Here is a 15,416-nt window from a genome sequence, read left to right on the forward strand (position 1 = left end):
TGTTGCATAAATGGTGCCTAAAAGTTTTGAGAGATTTAATGGTTCTCTTTCCTTGTTCAACAGATATCTGCAAATCAGTAGACGTGGTCCTGGCATCCAATGTAACCGCTATTCTTTACAACTTTTTGTAATCAATTTTTTCTTATAGGGTCTTTAGGAGTTGATCTTATTATTCTACATGTTATTTCACCATAATTTATTGTGGTCACTAATATATGCATTTGACCTCAGCAGTCCAAAGTCCCGAATTCATCATCAGATATCTCAAAGTATGTTCACTCCATTAATATATATATCTATATATGTTGTTAGTTAGTTAGTGTGTTTTAGTTTTCCTGCAAATCTGACCAACCTTTGGAAATTTTATTGCTAGAAATGAGCTCTTATGTGCTATAGACTCAAGACTGGCAGCATTAAGAAGTGAGTTAGTTGCAGCTTTTAACCAGGCAGTTGGAGAAACCTGCTCCTATGAAGAAATCACTCATCTAGCAAAATTTTGTGAAAATTTTGGAGCAAATGATTTAAAGTAAGTTGCCTTCCAAAAGAAGCATGGATCTTTTAAATTCTGATTTGCCCATAGAATTTGTAAATGCAATCTTTTCTTACCAAAAATTTTGTTCCCAAATTTTTACAACATTTTTTCAAAAAAATTATAAGCAAAAGATAATCTTGTTAGTATCTATTACAGGAATTTTTTGTGCATGTTCCTAGAGCTGAGCCCAAAGAGCCAAGCTGCTAATGCCCCAGATGATGAAAAGTCTTCATTTAGTCATGCTTCAGTGAATGACAGCATAATTAAGACTGATGGAAATAATCAAATATCAAAGCCAGTATGTTCAGAAACACCAGTTAAATATGGTGTTTCACCAGCAAAAGTTGCCCAGGTTGAACGTCAGAGTGCAACAGAAAGTGAGGAATCTTCTGACTCAAGTGATGAGAATCAAAAGTCTGCAGAAAGAAGTCGAGTCTTATAAGATCTGCATCCCCTTGACGGTCAGCATCTCCCATGCGAAGGGTTCAAATAGGGACGAGCGGCTCTTGTAGAGCCCCTGCTCTGACCATTAAGAGCCTTAGTTACTTTCCTACCAAAGAAAAGATTTTTTCTCACAGAGATGTAGCTTCAGATGATAGTGAAGGCGAAGGATCTGGGCAGAGTAAGAAGCCTGAGGGTAATGTTCGGCGTATGAGTGTTCAAGATGCAATAAATCTTTCTGAAAGTAAACAAAGGGATCAGGTTTCTGATATGCCACAAAAGAACTCATTAACAAACGTCTCTCTTGGTGCTAGTAAGTCTGTATTGAAAAGATGGAGTGCAGGTGTGGGTGAATCATCCTCCCAATGCCAATTGCAGAATGCTTCTGAAGATCCTGTTCCAGAGCCTCCTGATAATGTCATTGATAATGATACCATGGGGAGGTCAGCAGGAGTTGATTTGGAATCTGATTCTAGAAGTGGAGGTCAGATCATCAATGAGACTGTTGATGTGAACTTAGAAAGGCTGGAAGAGAGCTCATGTAGTCCAATAGATGTTCAAGAGGTCACAGATAAAATCCAAGAAGATGAAGCTAATGAAAGGTCAGAAAGCTCAGCTGAATGGAGTAGACAGAAGGAAGTGGAGTTAAACCAAACGTTCAAAAAAATGATGGAAAATCAGCCTGTTAGCTGTGGGAAGCCTCAAACTAATGTCAGACAAAATCTGCCTCCGGAGCAGAGAGGTGGATTTTATGACCATTACAAGGTGAAGAGGGATTGCAAACTGAGAGGTGAAAATGCTGGAAAGCATGCTGAAAAAGAAGAAAAATTTAGAGCAATGCAGAAGGTTCTTGATGAGAGGAAAGCTGAAATGGCTTCCAAAAATGTGAATAATTTTTCTAAAAAGGATCCTCCAACAAAGTCCCAAAAATCTGTTAAGAATCCACCAAAAGTACTTAAGAGTCCTTATCAGCCTGCTAATGCAAGGAAAGAAGCCACAAAACCTTCAACTGTGAAGAAGGTTTCATCAAGAACATCCCCCTTGCCCACTACTCGTAAGTCATGGCCTTCAACACCCTTACCAAGAACAACAGGGATATCATCTGCTAAAACTTCTGGTGGAATCTCTTCTGCTGGCACTACACCAACACATCGGAAACCTCAGTCAGCACAATCAGTACCTCGACCAAGTTCTAAAGTGGAAAGTGCCCAGCCAGAAAGAAAAAATATAAAGGCAACCCAGACTGATAAACGAGGTTTAAAGAGTGTGAATGAGAAGCAGCAACAAAGATTGATGAAAGGCAGCAAAACAATAAAGACAAAAGTTGCCGCAGCACCTGGAGACTCTTCCAGTTCGGTTCCAGCAAAGCCTAGTTTGTATAACAAGATGACCAAGAAAAGTAGTGTAGTTCCACTGGAAGCAAAGCCATTTCTCCGTAAAGGTTCAGGATTTACCTCTAGTGTTAGTCTCGTTAAGAAGATAAAAAATCCCTCTCCGTTGGAGGACTCTCTGAAAACCACTGAAGATTCAATTGATACTCAAGAGAGTGATGTGATTGTTAATGCTTCTGTCCTGGTGAATGAGCATCAGGATCAGGATATTTCATCACTGGATCATTGTGATGATGATATTCAGTCAGAAACACAAGTAAATGGCCATCAGAAATCTAATGTGATTGAGAGCATTGGTGAACCTGCTTCTGATGTTGATGATGACTTAAAAAATATTGCTGAGTCTTCAAAATGTGAGGAAGAATTAACCATCTCCCCAGCTGCTTGGGTGAAAATAGAAGAGCATCAGGACCTGCCTAACCAATGTGATGACAACACAGGTGAAAATACATCTTCAGCAAGCATTGCTGCTGTTGGATCAGCAAGTCCACGGGTCCGTCACTCTCTGTCACAGATGCTGCAAGAAGAAAGTAGCGAAGCTGATACCACTGAATGGGGAAATGCTGAAAATCCACCTGCAATGGTCTATCAAAAAGATGCACCCAAGGGACTGAAGAGGCTGTTGAAGTTTTCTCGGAAGAGTAAGGGGGATGCAAATATAACTGGTTGGTCTAGCCCATCGGTCTTTTCTGAAGGAGAGGATGATGCAGAAGAATCAAAAGCTATTAATAAGAGAAATGCTGATAATCTACTGCGAAAGGCTGCCCTTTAGGGAAAGAACTATGGGCAACAAAAGATGTCGTGTGAGGGCTATGAAAATCATTTGGATGCTTGTGAGCTTCCATCTGGTATATTCTCTCTTTGCCATATGCATTACATGCTTCTTTTCTGTCCAACTGCTTCTCAAATAGATAGAATCTAGATGGTTACAGGTCAAAAGCATAGCAATAGCTGCTTTCATGCTTGTGGCTCAGTATTCTATACCTTGTCTATTTTTGCTTCTTTGCTCAACTGTCTGGGAAATTCCACAATAGTTGTGAATATTTGCCATTCCCTGACTCTTCACCGAGTCTCACTATGAAAGTATTCTGGATTTTGTGTATGCAGCTCAATCAGGCATCAGCACATTTGATGGCTACAAAATGCACAAGGGCAGTGTCTCAACTGCAGCCTCCACTAGTAAAGTTCATTTTCCATCCCCATTACTCTCTTGCTGTTTCCTTTGTTCCTTTCCCTTTCAATTTTCTGGAATAATAGTTTATTCTGTTTTCACTTGGCTGCAGTATGATTTGTAGTTTGCACATTCCAATTTTTTTTTACCATGATTGTGTTTCAGGGACAAGGTCATTCTACTCCGTTTCAGCATTTAGGGGTAGCAAACCAAGTGAGATGAAGCTTCGCTAAAACTAGGATGATTACAAATATCAAGGTTATTGACATATGCTCGGTTGCAGTCTTAGGCTAACTAAGCTTTGCTGGAGGCCAAAATGTCCTCTGCTTTTCTCTTATCATTTTTTTGGTGCATTGTTTTGCATGTCAGCCGCCAGGGATCATGTCTATGCTTGGGTTTTGTGTTGGTGGGGTGTGCATGTGTATGCAGTACGTTGCAGTATTAGGATTTCCATCCTGCTAAACAGATTGTTCCATGTTAACCATTATGTTGAGGACATGAAACAATGATGAATTAATTGATTTTATTTGGTACGAGCACATTATAACAGCATTCAAACTTTTCAAGCCTTTGTTCCCTGAAACCCTGTAGACAGCTAGATTCTTGTATCACTACATGGAAGCTTTGAGACACTAAGCACACCGTGACTGCTATGCATATGGTGACTGGCAACCATATAACCTTGGATTCCCATTTGTTGACTCAAGTAGTTCCTATGGTTGATCAAAGAATCTACAGTTTTCATTCTTCCAAGGCAGGGCCTTTCACTTATTTGCTTCAGCAGCTACTGAATTGGAGAATTTCCAGCATAACAAATTCCTTTTAACACCATGTCTTTTTTTTTTTTAAAGAAAAGAATAAATTATTAGAAAAGAATAATAACTTAATAACAAAAAAAAAATTTATTTTCAGTGAGAATATTTTATGGAAGTTAAAAAAATTTGAGCAGACATGCGGAGGCTGCTGTGAAAGTAGGCAAGCCTATCACAGAAAAGAAGGCAGCTGAGAAAGGAAAAGCTTAGATGTTTGGTTCCAGAGAGAGTGAAGCGGAGGGTGGTAGAGCGCAGTGCTGATGGTCTTCCTTCAGTATCATCCTCCCTTGTTCACTTGTTTCTCAGTTCGACGGAATTCCATCAGTTGATCGGAGAGGGAGAGTTGAAAGAGAAAGACCGGGCTGCTTTGGACTTGAAATAAAAGGGCAAAAATCTTGTTGCAACATTGTATTTAAATCTTGTAGCAACCTGTCACTGCCAAATTCTATTCTTGTGCTCTATTAGTGCCACCCTTTTTTGTTCATCCAGCTCTAAAAGAAAGCAAGTCTTTCCTATTGTTAATTTCCTAATAATGTGTTTGTTTTTTGGTAGAAACTGGACCTCCCGCCGGAGTCTCTCCCAGATTGCAGCGTAATACCATCTTTACAATTTTCCATTTTTGTTATATGCCAATTAAGTAGAGTGGTGTTTATGCCCACACTAAATGAGGCTTGTACAAATTTAATAGATAATACAGCCAAAAGGCTATGAAAACATATATAAATAAATAAAATCTAATCACATAATTAGTAAATTAAATAAAACCTAATAACATAATTAGTATATGTCTAATATAACTTGATCCATAGCAGCTAGAATAGCTTGATCCACAACGGCGGAGAAAATGAATTAAGTAGATCCGGCACTTCATCATCATCTATATAATCCACGTCTTCCCTAATATCACAATTGTAAATACCTATATCAGAAACACTAACTCGAGTATAATAATAAGGATTATCATCCGTAAAGTAAATACAATTAGGCTTGCATCCAGGGTGATCAGCTGCCAAGACGGAGAAAGTGCTGCAATTCCCAAGAAACAAAGAGTGATCGCCCAATGACAAAATTCTCTCCCAATTCTTTGTATGCATGTCAAGTTTGAAAATATCAAAATCCTCCGTTAAATTAACTAGTTCAACTTTTCCACTGTCATAACTAACTTCATTTGGAAATTGTAGGCGGGACATCATACAAAGATGACCCCCCAAATCAACTATATATTTCTTATCATGAGGTTCATCTATTGGAGGTGGTGCAGCGAATTCAACAACTTTTGGAGCAGGTCCATTTAAATCCTCAAATAGAAAAAGTTGCCCCATACTACTTACAGCAAAGAAATTGCCATTGAAATAGTTGACATCATCCAACAAAGAGGTAAAAGGAATTTGAGTCCATGCTTGGTCACCGGGCTTTGCAAATGCTAACGAATCCATCTCCCCATCAACCACACGTCCATAAATTATCATAACAATACAATCAGAGGAAGTTGGACTCGAGGATAATAAGACTTTGTGTATAAAATATAAACGCAATTGTTGTGGTGTATGGTGCGTTATATCATAGTCTAAGGTTCGTTGTGAAGGAAGGGAGATACTTGCTCTCGATAAAGGATTAAACAATCCAATTTCAAGATCAAGGCCGTAAGTGACCAACCAACCAAAAGGAGTGCCCCAGCATCTCTTTCCTCGGATCTCCGGCAGTTCAAGCTCAAGGATAGTTTCTGTTGCACCAATATTAAAACAACGTCTATCACTATTCTTTTTCTCTGCAAGCATCAAAAAAATATGAAAATTGATTTTTTCATTCTTCAGTGAAGCTTGCCAAGATCGACAAACTACGCCCATCCGAACACGATCTTGAAAAGAGTAAGTTTTATCGGCAATGCATCTTAAAATATCACCTACAATATTACCCCAATCAGCGACTTGTTCTTTCACGAGAGACATGATGAAGTAGAAAGAAGAGCAATTTGGTTTTCTTTCTTTCTTTGCAGGATAGTTAATGATTTGGGTTGTGACTCCTAACCTCATCTTTTATACATGATCTTTCCTATTCCTCATAGAACCTGAATTGACTTATAGTACATTCTAAATAGGAATAATGAATTTAATTGCATTGATGAAGTAAAAGTAGTGCTGTCTAAGGACTCTTGAAACTCGGAGGAAGGAATTCGCATGAAAAGTTAATTGATTAAATTATTAATTATGATTTATTGGTATATATTATTATATTATGTGCTTTGGATTTTTTGTATTTCATCCCCCTTTAATTAATTAAAAAAATATAAATATTTGACTTTTTAATGACAATTGGATAGAATTAAAAAAAATTAAAAAGAATATAACTAAACAACAAAAAAATAAAATTTATTTTCAGTGAGAATATTTTATGGAAGTAAAAAAATTTGAGCGGACATGCGGAGGCTGCTCTGAAAGTAGGCAAGCGAGCAGTTGAGAATGGAGAAGCTTAGATGTTTGGTTCCAGAGAGCGTGAAGCGGAGGGTGGCAGAGAGCAGCGCTGATGATCTTCCTTCATTATCATCTTCTCTTGTTGATTTGTTTCTCAGTTTGACGGAATTCCATCAGTTGATCGGAGAGTTGGCGAAGAGAGAGACCGGTCTTTGCGGCAAGAACAGGGAGGCTGCTTTGGACTTGAAACAAAAGGGCAATCAATGCTATTCCACCAGAGATTACTCCCAGGCTTTGCGTTGCTATTCTCAGGTCTTTTCTTCTTTTCAATCCCATTAATAAATACGTTAAAGATTTTGCCTTTCTTCTTTTTCTATCCGAAAAATTAAAAATCCCTTGTTTTTTGCTCTGAGTAACAGGCGCTTCGTGTTGCTCCCATTGATGCCGACGACATGGGCAAAAATCTTGTTGCAACATTGTATTTAAATCGAGCTTCCTTATTTCACGTGAGTCTGTCGCTTGTCACTGCCAAATTCTAGTTTTGTTTTCCTCTTGGGCTCTACTAGTGCCACCCTTTTTTGTTCATCCAATTCTGAAAGAAAACAAGTATTCCCCGTTGATAATTTTTCTAATGTGTTTGTTTTTTGGTAGAAAATGGACCTTCCAATGGAGTCTCTCCGAGATTGTAGCAGGGCTCTTCAAGTTTCTCCTTCCTATCCTAAGGTACATATCATTTGTTGCTTCCCATACACAGTTATAAATATAGCTTTCTGTTGTGCCAAACCACATATACCATTTCTTTCCTTCCCTTCTGTGATTGTTATTTCTTTCTGTTTCATGCTTATTCCACCAAACTACTTGGTGGCAGTGACAAATCTTTATCACAGGCGTGGTATAGGAGAGGCAAGGTAAATGCTACTCTGGGGAATTACGAAGATGCGGTCAATGACTTAACTGTTGCTAGGAACATGGAGCCATCACTAGGGGGAAAGAAACAGATAGAAAGTGAACTGGATATACTCGGACAGCATCATGACAGGAAAAGTGCTAAACCAGTTCACTATAACCAGAAAAGTGTAGGAATTCCAGGTTAGATGGTAACCACTGATCAGCATCCAAATATCTCTGTTTTTGCGCTTGCATTTTTCTTCAATAGCCAATCCTTTTTTTATTTTTTTTTTCACATTTTGCTTTCATATGACCGTTCTATTAAAAGTTATAGAGAATTTTGAATTCTTATACTTGTTTGTTATAATTGTTTGCAATCTCTTGCAGAGAAGAAATATATTTGCTTATAAAGCTGCCTAAAAACATTGTCTTAGAGGCTTTGTAGATTGATTAGCTTTTATGTCTGTAAGCATCACAGTTGTGTGATCTGCCCTGTAGTTACTTTGAGGATTGGTGTTTATTATTTATTCCATTCTTGTATTTTCTTGGCATATACTTGTAACACAAGGTGCTTTTTTTTTTTTTTTCTAAATTATTAAGACAGTACAAATCATCTGTCAGATGTGCCACACCAAATAAAACTACACTGCGTCACAACCCCAGATAAAGGAAGGGGTATGGCTTCCCAATTTGACATTCCTCAAGCTTCCTTGATTCATACTGAAGAACCTTATGCTGTGGTATGAACATAATTATTCTAGATATTTTATTGTTGGTTTATCATTTAAGTTTAAATGGTTTTAAATTTGAGTAGGTATCGCTTAATGAGTACTTAGAAATATACTTTTATCAAATATACATATTTTCCATACAATAGCTTTGGTCCTGGGAAATATCATTATTTATAGCATACAGTGTCGTATTTGCTTCTTTCTCTTAGTAGACTAGTATTGATTGGTATTACCACTCTCCTTGTGGTTTGTGGTTTGAGCATTAGACTTTACCACCTTAATAATTTAATTCATTAACTTTATTACCTAAACAATTTTACTTCGATACATTTTTTTTTTACTACATGAGCTCAGAGCATTATACTGTACCTACCCTTGGTCCAATTTTGCTAATGAGGAATATAACTTTGCTTGATTATAAAATGTCCAGGTCATTTTGAAGCATTGCCGGGAAACTCATTGCCATTATTGCTTGAATGAACTACCGGCAGATACTATCCCCTGTATTTCATGTTCAATGCCATTGTACTGTTCCCAGCATTGCCAAGTGAGAGCAGGAGGACAAATACACTTCAATTATTCAAATAAAGTTGACATATGTGAAAAGATGTCCAGCTCGATTGAAGAGTATATTGCAGATAAAACTGTAGGCAGTAATTTTGATCCAAAACTTGAGTGCATTCCAGAACATAAACATGAATGCCAAGGAGTGCACTGGCCTGCAATATTGCCTTCTGATGTAGTTCTAGCTGGTCGAGTCGTAGTGAAATCTATAGAGCAGAAAGAACAATTTATTGAGGTTCCAAATTTTTTGGAAACTTTGGTATTATCCCTCAACTGTAATTTTGATGTTGACTTTCAATTCAGTTAATGGATAACGGTTATGTCAAGGGTTGACCTTCCAGCTTATGGCCTGTTTTGTTTTTACTTGTAGGGGCTTTGTGAGAGTTATTCAAAAATGCCTCCAGAAAGCAAATTGGAACTGAATATATATTCCATTGTTCTGTTATTTTGTCTACAACACTCTTACAGTTCTGAACTTTCAATTAATGGAGTCTCCACATCACGGGTCCTCTCAATCCTTCTCTCTTAGTTAGCTGTTTATATTTGATTAGTTGATTTTTCTTACTACTATTAAGTAGTATTAGTATACTTTCTAACCTTTTTTTATAAATGCCTTTTTATTTTTTGTATCCTTTCACCTTAGCAGGGAGACTATGAGACTTAAAGTTTCCTGCCTTCTTAAATCTGAATTGAACCCCAAAAATGAAAAAAAAATAAAAATGGAGGAGTATCCATTCCCAAACAATTTGGGAAGCAAGAGAAGGATGGAAATCTATTTTGCTTAGTATGGAGCTTGTTGGAGCTAGTTTTTTTTTTTCATATATCACTAGGAGATCTTTGGAGACTTATCTATACGTTCTCAGTTGAGGTGTTTGCTTGACATGACTTCAACCTACATCTCGTTTCGCTTCACTTGGTAGATATGGCTGATGTGCAAGTTATTAGTGCAAAAGCAAACAAAACCATAAAAATACTTGAAAGTTTTAGTTCATCTCTCTCTCTCCATGACATACATGCTATGCATATGTTCAATGATTTCAATAACCAAGAAATCAGCATCAGTCTTCAATCAGCATGTTTAATGATTTTGTCCTGGCCATCTACCTATTTGACATGTACACATTCTGGTTACAGCAACTTTTTGACATGTGTTATGTCTCAGTTAGTATTTCCCATTTTCCCATTCAATCATTAAGTTCTGCTTGAGATTATATATATGGTTCCACAGTGATAGCAATGCTTTGTGCATGTTGCCCAAAGATTTGTCATATTGGATGTTTGGACTGTTGATATAGCCTCGAATCCTTGACTGCATAATTCATATTCATTAGTTATTGGGATCTGTTTTGTAATTTGTATGCAGATTGTCATACTTCTGTCTCAAATTAGAATGAATTCTATGGCAATTGTACGTATGAAATCCAGTGATGTTTATGACCAGCAAGATTGGTTTCGGAAGTTTTCCTCTGGTGAGGCAGAGACAGCTTTAACTAGTAGTGTGGAACAGGTTTGTTTTACTGTAGCTTTTCATTCTTTCCCTTTAAGTATTTATTTTTGTTTGTCACATTCTTCAATAAGCTGCTTTTCATCCCTTCCCTTCAGTTCCCCTTTGCAATGATGTTGCAAGCATTTGAAAATTTTAAGCGCTTGTTATTTATATTTTCTTTCCATTTCCTTTCATTTCTGGGTATTCCTAATGATGAATTGTAATGGTTATTAAGTCCATTCTGACCTCTCTAGGACTGAAACGATCTGATTTGGTCAGTGCTGTTAGATTTATTTAGGTCATTTGTATGGTAAAACCTGAGCAAGTTAAAGGCCTAAATGGAATAGCACACCAAACCAAAGCAAAGCATCTTGGTTTAAATTGATTTAATTTGGACACTTAATTTGGCTTGTTTTGGTTTCAATTTTTGGGAACCACACTTTTCAGTTTGGTTTCTAAAATTTATTCCACATTGTATCATCCATTGGGATTTATTCTCACTCTCTACACATTAATTTGATTTGTTACTAAACATGTGCCATTTTTTCATTATTTTGTGATTTGCCCAGGTCAGAGTAGGTCAGGCTCTTTATATAACTGCCAGCTTGTTCAACCATTCATGCCGGCCAAACATCCATGCATATTTTATTTCACGTTCTCTCGTAATAAGAGCAACAGAGTTTGTGGCTGGAGGGTGTCCCCTGGAATTGTCTTATGGTCCACAGGTTCTCTTGTCTCTCATACACACAGACATGCACACACATTTTCTTCGGGGAGGGGAATGGTGATGTTACTATTTTCTCTGGGGTTGTGTTACATCAAATCTGTTGCAAATGGAGAAGATCAATTTCTTAATGTTGAGTTTTATTACAGGTTGGGCAATGGGACTGTAAAGACCGCCTTAGGTTTCTTGACGAACAGTACTTTTTTCGATGTTGGTGCCATGGTTGTTCAGAAGTGAATGCATCTGATCTTGTAATTAATGGATTTTGTTGTGTTAATCCAAATTGTTCTGGAGTGGTTTTAGATAAGCTTGTGGCTAACTGCGAAAAGCAGAAACCTAAAATTCCAGAAACAATCGGCGTTGAGTCTCATTTGCAGGTACTTTAATTCCTTTGTGGTGCAATTTGGAGTTAAGATTGGCTATACAGTAAAAGAATGAGTACAGGCTAGCTGAATCCTATGCTAAATACTAAAACAAAATATCTGTTTTAAATTCCTATAAAGGAATGGTTAATACATTTAAAATTTTTTTTTCGGAAATGGTTTATACATTCTAGTTAATATTCAACAATTGCCAATAATAGATGAACATATTGGTAAGGAAACAGTTTTTACTTGATTAATGTACTTTTCTCAGAAACTTAATTAAAGCATGTCTTATGTTTTCGTGAACATTACTTTGTAGTATGTAGGTTATCTGTGTGGAATTTTGTTGGTTTTTCCAGAATTCATTAGATGGACTATGTAACTTTTGTAAATCTCCAGGTACATGAGCTCAATGATATTGACATCAAGAAAGCAGCTCACATTTCACTTGATGAAACGCGGAGTTCCCTCCGTATTGATTCCGAGTATTGCTTGAAATGTGGTTCCTACTGCAATTTGGCATCTATGAGTGAAGCAGTTAAAAAAGCTTGGATTAATCTCAGAAGGTATACAGTTAATATGCACCAAAGCTTTTTTGATGCTCTCGATTATATTCTTTCTGAATCTATGGTATCACATATTAGGATCTTGATTCTGTTTCTTTCTTTTTTTTTTTTTAAATATAATCTTGTCAAGATTATAATCTCTGAGTCTAGGCCGTACTTTTCACATTCATTTTAAATTATTTTGTCAAGCCTTAACTCATGATGTATAGATGTACATACTGCCCTACAGAGAAGTACATATGTTTTACCTACAGTTTGTTCATTGCCTAATAGGCTGCAGGATTCAATAACTTTAAAAGATATGCACGGTACTGAGCTTTCAGATGCTTTGAGATCTGTTGGTATTCTGAGATCAATACTGCATGCTTATAACAAAGGCATTGGAGAAGTGAGTTTCATTGACTAATTATTAGCCCCTTCCCTGAAGCTCTGCCATTCTGAGTTTAATGAGAATTACAACTGATGATATGCGATGTTACCATGTATGAAATTGTCTTTTGCAGGCAGAGGACAATCTTGCACAGGCATTTTGTTTCACAGGAGATCTGCAGCCAGCAAGAGACCATTGTAAAGCATCGATTGAGGTAACTGCTTGCCAGTGCAAGGATCATATTGCCATTCAATTCTGATGAAACCAGTTATAACTAGTTATAACTGTTGGTTTATGTTAACCGGTTATAACTATTTAGTCTTTTGTTTACCGCTTTGAGGTTAAGAATAATTTTTAAATAATATTAGTGCAGTTATAAGGTATCAAATGTTTCATGAATTGGTTAAACGAGAAAAGATAATGATAGTTAAGAGAAGAGGAGGAAGGAGTGACAATGGGAAGAGTGAGTGGGGAGAGATCTACTAGAGGCTCCCAAATCATTTTGCCATTTCTTCAATAAACTTTAAATGTCTGATATCAATTCTTGACATCAGAAATGTTCTGTGAATAGGGACTGTGTCAAACCGACTAAATCTTCTATCAACCTCAGTATTGTTGGTGCTGTCTCATTGAACTGATTTTATGCACCATGTTGGACATTGTTTATCATGAACATACAGATCATAAAGAGAAAAAAAAACAAAAAGGATTTGCATTGAACTTTTTGAGCACTACTTGTAAACCTTCATGTAATTAACCTGAAAATAATGCCTGTTTTTGATCTAAGCTTACTCTATTAGCTTCAACATGTTATAGTTGCTCAAGGTGGACAATTTGTACCATTTTGGTGAGCTAAATATGCTTAGAACTCAAGTGCCTTTCACTGAAATATAGGAAACTCTTTCCAGGAGTATGTTTCCAGATGCCTTGAGATGGCGAAAGCTATATCCATATAGTGGTGTTGTACGCATAAACTACTTAACATAGGTAATTGGATAACTAGGTTAGGATGATCACCATTTCCCCTTATTTGCAGAATATTGGAAGTGTTATCTCTATGAACACTCAACCTCTGAAACGCTTGATGAAATTTATTATGGCCCTACATCATCAGCGACTATGATGAAGATTCTAAATTAATGATGTTGGAATAAGATATTCATAGTTTAGTTTTTGGTTGCAGATATTGGAAAAGCTCTATGGCCCCGATCACATTGTGATTGGATATGAATTGGTTAAGCTTTCATCGATTCAGCTATGCTTGGGTGATTGTGCTGCTGTGGACAGCATAAATCGACTGAGTCTGATATTTTCAAGATACTATGGACCTGATGCAGGCATTATATTTCCTTATCTAGGGTTCCTTAGGAGGAAAAGTTGCCATATTGTCCACTGAAATTGCCAAATGTTTTTTCTCATCAAGCAGTTAAGAGAGTGAGATTTAATGCCCTTAACTGCCCTTACCCCAGAATGGACGTTGGATATCAGTATTCGTTTTGTAGTTTATGTAGCTAATTAAGCAGTTGGTTAGAGTTTCAGTGGTTGTTGGTTCTGTCTGTATGTATGTATTTTGGATAAATTTATTTTATTTATATATTTATTTCGTCTCTCTAGTTTAGTCCGCCCATTCCACCGCCGAGAAAATTTGAATTGACGGCATCATTGGCATGCAAGACTTGTAGCTCTCTTGCTAAATGCAAGCACCACTCATTTAAAAATTAAATGCTACATATCCTGGCAGCTCTGCTTTGGTAAAAAGAGATAAACAAGTACAACCCTCAAAAGCTATGAAAACATAAATAAATAAATAAATAAAATCTAATCACTCAAAACAAAAAATATCTAATAATTAGTAAATGTTTACAATAGCTTGATCCACAGCAGCGGGGAAAATGAATGAAGCGGATCTGGCACTTCATCATCATATATATGGTATACGGTTTCTAAAATCAAAAAAGTTTCTTCAGAACATTTTAAAAAGATACTTTGATTGTTTCTATTTCAAAATAATATTTTTGTTAATATCGTTAGTTAACAATTAAAAACAATTAGACCTAATATTACATAAATGTTTTAAAACATAAATACCCTTTATCTTATTTTATAATTTAAACATTTTTTTTTAAAAAGTCTGCTCATCGGTTCCTTAAAAACCTTAATTAGAAAAAAAAAAAAACTTAAAACATTTTTATTTGAAGGCCTGAAAATTTGAAGTCCTATATGCATTAAAACCATAAATTTCTTTATTGAGATAAAGTTTATTGCCATCAAACTCGTTATTTTTTGGAGAATTTTTTTTTATGGAAAAGAATATATCACAAATAAATCTTTGCTTAATGATGGATATTTCAAATTTGATAGTGTCATGTCAACAGATTAATTTTTAACTTGTGATTAATTTCTAGAATTTTATGAAGTTTTAAGGTTTTTCTTATTTGTCAAATATTGAATTTTATTAATATTAAAGTAAATTTTATTAAGTTTGGAAGGGAACATGAGTTGTTTTTATTTTTAAAAACCCTTTTTTTTAAAAAAAAATATTTGTGCTCTAAAATATTTATGTAGTATTGGTTATAATTTTTTTAACGGTTGATTAACGGACCAAAAACATCATTTTGAAATAAGAGGAATCAAAGTATATTTTTAAAATATTTTAAGAAATTTTTCGGATTTTACTCTATATCGGAAGCACTGACTTGAGTATAATTATAAAAATTGTCATATGCAAACTACTAAGATGAAGAAATTACGGTAATTCTTAAGAAACAAAGAGCAATCGCCCAATAATAAGATTTTCTTAAAATCTTTTGTTAAATTAACTTTTTCAACTTTTCTTTTATTGTAACTAAACCATCATATAAAGATGGTCGTTCAAATCGACAATATGTTTTTTATTAACAAGATCAACTCCTAGTAGTAGTGTAACAAATTCAATAACTTTTGAAAATAATCCACTAAAATCCT

The 15,416-nt window shown here is 35.9% G+C and overlaps 4 protein-coding genes across 6 annotated transcripts; 3 read left to right on the top strand and 1 right to left on the bottom strand.

The window, feature by feature from the left end:
• Positions 30 to 991, top strand: LOC108663785. The gene is made up of 4 exons (XM_018129085.1): positions 30 to 101; positions 232 to 269; positions 374 to 526; positions 689 to 991. Exons 1-4 carry the CDS (start codon positions 39 to 41, stop codon positions 972 to 974), a joined length of 540 nt encoding a protein of 179 aa, XP_017984574.1. The 5' UTR covers positions 30 to 38; the 3' UTR covers positions 975 to 991.
• Positions 997 to 4,074, top strand: LOC18587543 (histone H3.v1). 2 transcript variants are annotated; one of them, XM_018129083.1, is made up of 3 exons: positions 997 to 3,212; positions 3,472 to 3,548; positions 3,701 to 4,074. In XM_018129083.1, the coding sequence occupies exon 1, from the start codon at positions 1,007 to 1,009 to the stop codon at positions 3,134 to 3,136; it is 2,130 nt and encodes a 709-aa protein (XP_017984572.1). In that variant the 5' UTR covers positions 997 to 1,006; the 3' UTR covers positions 3,137 to 3,212; positions 3,472 to 3,548; positions 3,701 to 4,074. The 2 variants fall into 2 exon arrangements, with proteins under 2 accessions (XP_017984572.1, XP_007011438.2); XM_007011376.2 differs by having other exon boundaries at positions 3,472 to 3,543.
• On the bottom strand, positions 5,160 to 6,380 carry LOC18587545 (probable F-box protein At1g44080). The gene has a single exon (XM_007011379.2). The coding sequence runs from the start codon at positions 6,378 to 6,380 to the stop codon at positions 5,160 to 5,162; it is 1,221 nt and encodes a 406-aa protein (XP_007011441.2).
• On the top strand, positions 6,721 to 14,012 carry LOC18587544 (SET and MYND domain-containing protein 4). Of its 2 annotated transcripts, none has more exons than XM_018129081.1 (14): positions 6,721 to 7,070; positions 7,178 to 7,264; positions 7,410 to 7,481; positions 7,646 to 7,847; positions 8,247 to 8,386; positions 8,808 to 9,200; positions 9,312 to 9,446; positions 10,305 to 10,448; positions 10,997 to 11,152; positions 11,301 to 11,528; positions 11,916 to 12,082; positions 12,356 to 12,470; positions 12,586 to 12,666; positions 13,636 to 14,012. In XM_018129081.1, the coding sequence occupies exons 1-14, from the start codon at positions 6,807 to 6,809 to the stop codon at positions 13,846 to 13,848; spliced, it is 2,397 nt and encodes a 798-aa protein (XP_017984570.1). In that variant the 5' UTR covers positions 6,721 to 6,806; the 3' UTR covers positions 13,849 to 14,012. The 2 variants fall into 2 exon arrangements, with proteins under 2 accessions (XP_017984570.1, XP_017984571.1); XM_018129082.1 differs by having other exon boundaries at positions 8,268 to 8,386.

The sequence above is a fragment of the Theobroma cacao genome, chromosome 10 (assembly GCF_000208745.1).
Source record: "Theobroma cacao cultivar B97-61/B2 chromosome 10, Criollo_cocoa_genome_V2, whole genome shotgun sequence".
NCBI classification, from domain to species: domain Eukaryota; kingdom Viridiplantae; phylum Streptophyta; class Magnoliopsida; order Malvales; family Malvaceae; genus Theobroma; species Theobroma cacao.

What these genes read in the sequence shown, in the direction of transcription:
- LOC18587543 (XM_018129083.1), top strand. Translation starts at nt 1,007, where the DNA reads ATGCGAAGGGTTCAAATAGGGACGAGCGGCTCTTGTAGAGCCCCTGCT.
- LOC18587545 (XM_007011379.2), bottom strand. Translation starts at nt 6,380, where the DNA reads ATGAGGTTAGGAGTCACAACCCAAATCATTAACTATCCTGCAAAGAAA.
- LOC18587544 (XM_018129081.1), top strand. Translation starts at nt 6,807, where the DNA reads ATGGAGAAGCTTAGATGTTTGGTTCCAGAGAGCGTGAAGCGGAGGGTG. An exon ending in CTGAAGAACCTTATGCTGTG is followed by an intron (nt 8,387 to 8,807) that starts GTATGAACATAA and finishes TAAAATGTCCAG; the next exon opens with GTCATTTTGAAGCATTGCCG. An exon ending in ATTGTAAAGCATCGATTGAG is followed by an intron (nt 12,667 to 13,635) that starts GTAACTGCTTGC and finishes TTTTGGTTGCAG; the next exon opens with ATATTGGAAAAGCTCTATGG.
- LOC108663785 (XM_018129085.1), top strand. Translation starts at nt 39, where the DNA reads ATGGTTCTCTTTCCTTGTTCAACAGATATCTGCAAATCAGTAGACGTG. An exon ending in ACGTGGTCCTGGCATCCAAT is followed by an intron (nt 102 to 231) that starts GTAACCGCTATT and finishes ATTTGACCTCAG; the next exon opens with CAGTCCAAAGTCCCGAATTC. An exon ending in TCATCATCAGATATCTCAAA is followed by an intron (nt 270 to 373) that starts GTATGTTCACTC and finishes TTTTATTGCTAG; the next exon opens with AAATGAGCTCTTATGTGCTA.